This window comes from Barbus barbus, assembly GCF_936440315.1.
Source record: "Barbus barbus genome assembly, chromosome: 21".
Taxonomy (NCBI): domain Eukaryota; kingdom Metazoa; phylum Chordata; class Actinopteri; order Cypriniformes; family Cyprinidae; genus Barbus; species Barbus barbus.
In genome coordinates this window covers 537,398-546,005 of record NC_136749.1, presented here as the reverse complement: position 1 = coordinate 546,005, position 8,608 = coordinate 537,398, and the positions used below count along the sequence as shown (strand labels likewise).

At 44.2% G+C, this 8,608-nt stretch overlaps 1 protein-coding gene across 1 annotated transcript; it reads right to left on the bottom strand.

The window, feature by feature from the left end:
- Window positions 1–520: 520 nt before the first annotated feature.
- Window positions 521–5,139, bottom strand: LOC306887119 (transcription factor SOX-4-like). Its single transcript, XM_079444655.1, has one exon. The coding sequence runs from the start codon at window positions 4,683–4,685 to the stop codon at window positions 3,579–3,581; it is 1,107 nt and encodes a 368-aa protein (XP_079300781.1). The 5' UTR covers window positions 4,686–5,139; the 3' UTR covers window positions 521–3,578.
- Between the last annotated feature and the right edge of the window lie 3,469 nt (window positions 5,140–8,608).

The window sequence follows — 8,608 nt, the reverse complement described above, 5'->3', positions numbered from 1 at the left end:
CAGGAACAAACAGAGTCAGAGTTCAAAGGAACTTCCTCCACCGTCATTTAATATGCACCGTATTTCAAAAGGATGGGATTGGTACATTTAAACATTTCAGTGTCACAGTCCCGTGTTTTACTGAGTACAGTTTTAGATCAGGATCCCGCTCTATTTGGACCTTTTGGATTTTTTATTTATTATTATTAAAAGTATTATTGCATGAAGGCCATTTGAAATATTAATACAAACACATTCATTACACAAAAAGGCAAAGTGTATATAAAAAATCATATTGACAATTGGACATACAAAATTGATCTTGTTCATCCTGAAAGATAGAGCGTAAAAATTCAATATAAATTCAACAAAATGCAATAGGTTACTATAATAGTATGATTAATCATTGTCACTTATTTATTAGGCCAGTTGTTGACAAAAATATAAAATGTATAATTTCATAATTAATGATCACTTAACATGTCTGATCCCATGTTACTGACTGAAACACAAAAAGCAAGATAACCAGTGCAGTGTAACTTGTTCTGCATTAATAACCATATTCTGTTTGCAGAAGCAACAACAGCAGATCAGTAAAAGGAATCAGATATATTCTCACTTTGTGCAGCACTGCTTATGATGATATTTTAGGCCTATATTTGGCTACACTTCATGAAAGATACTATGAGACCGGCTCTGCTGTGATTTTGTAAGGCAATGAAAATGGAGAAACTGGTGCCTGTCTTCTTTTCCACTCTAGCGGCTGCCAGACGTGTCTTATGAAAGATAAACCTTTTTTTTTCTTTTTATGGAGGAAACAGTAATATAATGTGCTGCCTACAAGACAAGGACTGCACCCACGTGAAGCTGCACCGAGGGTACTTACACTGTAATATCTGAGCTTTCTTTGCTGCAGTCTTCAGAGACAGACAGGTTTCTCTCCACTTCTTGTCTGACACCCCTCCCTCTGGAGAGCAGATCTGGCCAAAGAGCCCTGCTGAGCTGTTCATCGGCCGCTCTGGAAACTCCCACACCACCAGCGAGAGCACAATGCAGAGTCTTCTATTGGGTGTGCAACAACAGCAAAGCTTCGTTTAAATGCATGCACTTCCAGAGCCATTGGTTTGTTTATATGCATTCTTAAATGCACTCACATATATTGCACTGTGCGTGTGGGTGCAGTTTTATGGCAGAAATATCATGCATGCAGTCGTTAGCAGCCCATCCCCCTCTCTGAGAGCCCAGACTGTCTGGGGAAGGGGAGGAGAGTCTGCCAGGCAGCCAGCCAGTCACTGAGTGCATCACGCCACATGGATCACCTTTCAGTGCGCGCTGTGGAGATGCGCCTGTGTGCATTCATAATCAAGAGCATGTGAACTCCAGTGACCTGGCACACGCACATTAAATTACTGTCACCGTTCATTTACACATAAACTTGCTCAGATATAACAACCACTTAAGTACCGCGCAGCTACTTTTATGTGAGCGTTAAAAAATCGTTGAGGCAGGTGATGTGCTTTGCGAGTCCAAACAGACGGTTCATGTGGAGCACTGAGAGACACGCCCACTTATGCAAATGAGAAAGAGTCAACGGCGCAGTGTTTAGGGTTCAGTTCCAGCTGAGTTTATTTCCTTTATGAAAAAGTTCTGTACAGGAGTATATGAACAATCTGACAGGCAGTGACTTGACACGATAAGCTGGCATGTTATGGCATGATTAGACAAAACAAGATTTCTACACAGCATATTGCACAGAATGGATGAAAATAAAGTTAATATATTTCAACTGTATATATAAAAATCCTTAACAAGCATCTTGAAATTAAGAAAAGGCTACGCAAGGATGTATAAAGACAGTGCCTGTCGAGATAAAGCGCAACAACATACATAAACACAATCTTCTGCCTATGATACAGCTGTACAAAGATCCTTTTTTCCCTTTGCTTTTTTTCTTTTTTTAACACAACAGCTATAAACCTGAATCGGAAATACAAATCTATTCACCATGCCTTAAGATACTAAAACAATTAGCTATACTTATGCGACAAGTAGAAAAGATGAAATATTCAAAGACAATGAGGAGCGCAGCACATAATCGTCTCGAAACTCAAATGGATCATTTCAATGTGTATCGACTTCCATCCAGTGCTTTCTCAAGATATAAAACACCAAGAACATCGCTCGCTTTAAAGCTACAATCGGTTTAATTCGGCACGCTCAGAGAAAATACAACAACGAAGCACATGTTGGCTTGAACTGGGGTTTGGAGAGAGAGTGAGAGAGTGTGTGTGTGTGTGTGTGTGTGTGAGTGCGAGAGTCTGTGTCTGTCTGTCTGTGTGTGTGTGTGTGTGTGTGTGTGTGTGTGTGTGTGTGTGTGTGTGTGTGTGAGTGAGAGTGTGTGAGTGAGAGTGTGTGTGTGTGTGTGTGTGAGTGTGTGTGAGTGCGAGAGTCTGTGTCTGTCTGTCTCTGTGTGAGTGAGAGTGAGTGAGTGAGTGTGTGTGTGTGTGTGTGTGTCTTTAAGACGCCTGCAGATTGAGACTGTAAACATGAAACAGGAGGTCGATTTAGAGACACCGACCCACCTGGCTCTTCAAATTAGGAGATTCAAAACACCGATCGACCCCCCCCATTTATATATATTTGTACAAAAATACACTGAGAAAATAATCAAACGTTTCCTCTGTTTAAGTGTCAAAAGTCTACATTTAAATATAAAAACGAAGGTTAAACTCTAGCCCTTCTTCGGAGAAGGAGACAGACAGACGCGGGGATCCTACAAGAACATAAGACGCACAGTTTGGCCAGTATATAAATACATCCATATATAAAACATGGCATCTGAAGAACACAGACAAGAAACAGCCATGACTAAATTAACAGTATTTCTCAACAGCTTCGGAAACTTAAGCGTTTTGGTCCTGAATAATAGAAAGTAGTATATAAAGTTTAGCACAGATTTGAGTTTGTGTTTGAATCCTGAATGAAAACAGCTGGTGATTTCTTTTCTTTTCTGTTCCTGCGAGTAGGAAATCAAACACAGCGCCATCTATCCATGTAAATAACCCTAACGCTATTTAACTGTTCGACAGTCTGACAGAAACCTCAATACAAGAGAGGACAGATAACATGCGTTCTTTTTTTCCTTTTTCTTTATGTAAAACACGGCTTGCCTTCGGTCAACCCACCTTGTTCATAAACCCGCCGTGCTGGAAATCAGCCTATATTTCAGTACCTCTATAAACAATCAAGTCCACGAGGCGAATGGTTAAAGTTCATAAACGTCTCTTTTGAAGTAAAAATGATTAAACAGACGACCAAAGCCCGCCTTCGTGTTCGTGCAAATCAATCACAGTTTTCCAGTTCAGAACATGTTTTCTCAAGCACTCCTGGTGAATTTCTTCCTCTCGCTCCGAGCGCGGGGAAATGACTCCGGTCCTGCCGCGATAAAGCGTCTGACGCGCGGCTTCGCTTTTCCATCCTGTCCGCGTTTCACCAAAGCCCCGCAGCTTCTGGAGCCTTCACACGGTGGCTTATTTTACAAACAAACACACTTGTCTGTTATCCCTTGTGTTTGGTGTTCTTCCTCGGACGCATTTCCTCTAGTTCAGCACGTGAGCCGTGAACACCAAGTTAGAAATGGTGGACTCCAGCCAGTCCCCAGAAATCATCTCGCTCACCTCCGGCGTGCAGTAGTCGGGGAACTCGAAATGAGAAGCCCCGGACTCGAAGTGCATGTCAAAGTCTCTGTCCAGCACCGACGAGCCGATGCTTCCCAGGGACATGCTGTCAAAGCCTGGGCTCGGGTTAACGTCCAGCATGTCGTCGTCAAGCTCCTCGTCGGAGGAAGAGGAGAACTGCGACGAAGAGGAGGAGGAGTGCGACGCGGACGGAGCGGGCGACGACGCCCGTATGCCGGTGTACCGGTGGCGGTCCGAGGACGCGCTGCTGGGGGAATCGGCGCCCTCTTTGCCGCTGCTGGCTCCGTCCTCGTACAGACTCAGCGGGTCGCTGGACTCGACGGAGCTGCTCAGCGTCGGGCTGCCGGGCACAGCTGCCGAGGACGGGCTTATGCCGCTGCCGCTTCCGAAAATGTACACCCGCTTCGCCTTCTTGTCAGGAATCTGCTTGGAAGCCGACGCAGACTTGGATTTGTAGAGAGAGTGGTGATCCGCGGGGAACGCTGCCTTGGCGCCGGCCAGGACTATTTTGTGCGGCTTGCTCGTGGATCTGGAGCTGCCGCTCTTCTTGGCCGGTTTGGAGCTGCCGCTGATCTTCTCTCCCTTCTCGCTCGGCTTGGAGCCGCTCGACTTCACCTTTTTTCTCGGCCGGTACTTGTAGTCGGGGTAGTCTGCCATGTGCTTGAGCCTCAGGCGCTCCGCCTCTCGGATGAAGGGGATCTTGTCGCTGTCTTTGAGGAGCTTCCAGCGCTTGCCGAGTCTCTTGGAGATCTCCGCGTTGTGCATATCCGGCGACTGCTCCATAATCTTGCGCCTCTCGATTTGAGACCACACCATGAACGCGTTCATTGGTCTCTTGATGTGACCGCTGGGGGTTTTGCACCAGCCGGGGTCAAGCTTGTCCGCGCCGGACTCCGTGGAGCCGGGGGTCGGGGAGGAAGCCATGTCCAGATCCAGCGCGCCGGAGTCGGACGAGTCCCCAGCAAACAGCGCATCTGGGTTTTCCGTGGTGCTTGTTTTCTGGACCATCGCTACAGCGGTCTGAGAGCGCGCACTCTCAAGTTCAACGTGTCGCCAAAGAAAACTGTCTGATAATAGTCCTGAGGAGAGCTGGTGCACCACACACACGCTTTCAGTCGTGCTCAGTGCGGTGGCTTGGCGTGTCTAAAGTTCTGTTTCGGGGCTTTATCATACAGTTCACGGAGCTGAAACCGCGTCCGCTTTCCACAGTGTCCGTGCATCCAGTAATAATGCTGTAGCAGTCGATGAGCCGCGGAAAGTTTGTGTGTGAGCGCAGCTGTGCGAGGGCTCAGGGTTAGTGTGTGCGGCGCTGCGACGCAGCAAAGCTCTGCTCGAGTTTCGGAAGATATCTGACTCCTTCTGCATATCCTTCCCCTTCAAACCATGCGGGAAAACCAGGATGCAATGCTAGCACAAGTGTCCGTCTCTTAAAAGAAGTCTGTAAGTTTCAACACACTTCTATTCTCTGCCTCATGCGGCTTTATCCGTTTCCAATAGTATAATAGCGACGGCAGCCGGCCAATCAGCGGCTGTCTCTACCCTTCCCCGAGCCAAAAACACGCCCACTCTCTTTTCATTGGCGCAAAAAGGAATCTAATAATAATCAGCGCGTGCAATGAGGAGCATTGGGTCTGACCTCATTCCAGTATACACGACAAACTTAGTTTTAAAGGTACACGCTGATGTGTATTTTTCTTTTTTGCATGAGGACAAGGGAGGCGTGATCTTTTAAACCTTAGAAATAAAAACACATTCTGTTTAGAGAGAGAGAATAAATCTGGAGATGTATATATCAGACTGCATTCACTCACAAATAAAGAAACAAAACAATATCAAATGGCCAATACATGGATAGAAATGAAAGTATCCTGTCCATGAATAATTGACAGCCTAAAACTGTCTTTCTGTGTATTGATCATCAGTATCTGCTGCTGGTTTCTCAGCTCAGGGCTGTGTGGGGTGAGTTCAGTCTGTTGTGGCGGAATCAGAAGAAGGCGGTGCTTTATCACAGAACGCACGCCCCTAACCCTGAACACAAGACGCAGCAGCAGCAGCAGTGCCATCATCAAAGTCAAGGCTGAGCAACACTCTCTAGACTTGAGCTCGATGAATGCACTAGAGCAAGTTTGCGTCGTATGTCACCTCCTCCTCCTCCTCCTCCTCCTCCTGCCCGTTTCACAGAGACTGCTGCATGTTTTGACCAGGGTTGCGTTTCCCAAAAGCATCTTAAGCCTAAATTGTTCGTAAGCTCCATTGGTTTCAAAGGGTCTACGATGTACTTAAGCTTACGGTGCTTCTGGGAAACGCAGCCCAGGACTGTGCGGGGTTCTTGTTATTTACCCCGACAAGAGCCTGGCGCTGGGCTAAACTGCAGTGACTGACGCTAGATGGCGGAGTGGAGCCAAGGCACGCAGTTCGTTCGCTGTTTATGCAACATAATATATATTTGTCTAAGAATTACATAACGACCATCCAAGAGATGTTTCTCCACGGTTTGCCTTACATCCTCGTTATCGTTTACTCGAAACATAAGCTCAGGCGTGTGGTCTTTGGAGTAATGTCAGGCATCTCTCTTGACTGTAAATCAGCCGCTGAAACCTTCATTGGTTTGTGTTCACGGGGCATGAGTAGAATATTAATTGCTCAAATGGAGCCATAAAACGATACGACACATATCAGAACACGTTGATACAATAAACATTTCTCTCATAGTATGACATAATTACATCATGCTTATTGCTTAGTTTGGGAATAAAACATGACTGTATATCTTTAAGGAACCTCTAAAAAAAAAAAATAATAATAGTAATAATAAAAAAACGTTATATGTCTTTCCTTGCGTTTTATTATTTCTCGGTGTGTATAATATTTTTCGATTCTTTGCATCTTTTCAAAACATTATAGCCATTCGAGTAAAATATGTTAAGCACACCTGTAAATAAATGCATGATGGCCGTGTGTAAACCATGATAATCAAACACGTTATCTTTATTCCCGTGGGGTGTACCTTGCATATTACTTTATGGCTGGTGTTGCGCGTGGCGCAGCTGAACAGATCATGACTGGCGTCTATAACACACAAACCAGCATCATAATTATAACCTACTATCTGATTTAATGGCAGTATTATCGCATGGTCACTGGCATATACAGTTTTTAGCTAGGCTACTATTAAACTGAACGGCCTGTGTTTAGGCTGAGATTTACAAAGACAACAAATGCACATTTGTAAACTTAGTCAGCCATTCATTGCAAAGAATACATCGACAATCAATGTCATACAGCACTTTATATTTTAGTTCATCTTTATTTATTGCCAAAAATATAATTTTGAAGTGTATATTTTTCTGAGCTACAACTAGAATTCTGGTAAAACCATTTTAACAGTGTTTTAATCGCAAGGCATGATAAATAAAAATACAAATTTGTAGTCTCTACATTAATTCAAGGTCATAAAAGCAGCATGCATACTTATACAAGAATGAGAATAATGCTGTTTTAATGAAGTATTGACTACAGGCCATTACTGTTATTGCTTGACATGTAATGTCATCTGCCCAGTTATTTCACTTCATTCTACGGTTCTGCATTGCACAGCCAACACGTCTAATGATCACCGACGAGTAATTGATCCGCTCTGAGAACACATATGCAGAGTGCATGTGTGCGCAGCCAGATCCATGCGCTTCTCTGAGCTGACTGTTTAGACACAGACACCTTGTGTATATGTAGGTCATCCATGTACATAAATCTGTGTCACGCACTGACAAGAAAGCACATATCTGCTGCGCTATAATGAAGATATTGATCATCATATCATGCAAAGTGTATTTGAACAGCTGCTTCAGATGCATCTTATCTTATCGGCCGAGCAGCTGTCTGGTGATGCCCGGTTAATCATCTCTAGACGCAGCTCCCAGCATGCCTACTGACCAGACTTTTGTTGTCAAACTTTGATTTTGAAAGTTCAGCTAGGTTAGTGTGAACATCTGCCGGTGCCAAGGTTGGATGGAAGAGTGACAGACAGAGATTAGATTAGATTTTGGTCTTTTTATGATGTTGGTCTATGCAGAGTGCTGTCTCTCATGTACTTAAGTGTAATGTTGTTGTGAAAAAGCTTTAAAGCATTAATAGTTGAAAAAATAATCCCTGCTACCTGTTGATGGAGAGGATTTAGTCAGGCAGCTAAAGTCCTCTGGGACGTGTGAATTGCACACACACACACACACACACACACACACACACACACACACACACACAGCCTCAGCCCTAAACCTGTTGGAGAGATGTTTGGCTGCCTTCTGAAACAGTCTGCAGTGATTCCCCTGCAGTTTACGTCCATATATACCACAGCTCACTGTTCCCTGGGCAGAAGAAGGTGGCAGGCGTCCAGACGAAGCCCTTGTTTTGAGCCCACTAATGCAAATACAGACACACCTGATCCAGCACACTTGATGCTGCGCCTGCAGTCACAAGCAGAGGCTAAATACTCAGGTTCAGTGATGTTGTGTCCACCACCGGACAGTGAAATGTGTAGGATCTAAAAATACAAAAAAAAAAAAAAAAAGAAGTGTGAGAAAAACACAATGAAAATAGCTTTTATTACACTTACTATTGTGGAATAAAATTATACTTTAACTGCACGGAAAACAGAAAAATTGCTGTTCTTATTTCTGGAAAAAGCCGAACAAAATATCAATAGAATCCTGGAAGTGCAAAAGCAAAGCTTCAGATTGACACATTTTCTTGTGAAACGACAAAGTGACTCAACACCAATTACAGGCAACCGTCAAGCTCTTCACACCTGATGGGCAGGGGAGAAACTGAAAATAGATTAGAAATAATGATTAAAGAAAGTGTGTTGCCTCTTAGTCCATCTGCTCTTCATTTGCCTCTGCACTCAACGTGAATGTTAAGGAAATGTGTATGCA

Bases quoted from the DNA above. Each gene is read 5' to 3' on its own strand.
- LOC306887119 (XM_079444655.1), bottom strand. From the start codon at position 4,685: ATGGTCCAGAAAACAAGCACCACGGAAAACCCAGATGCGCTGTTTGCT.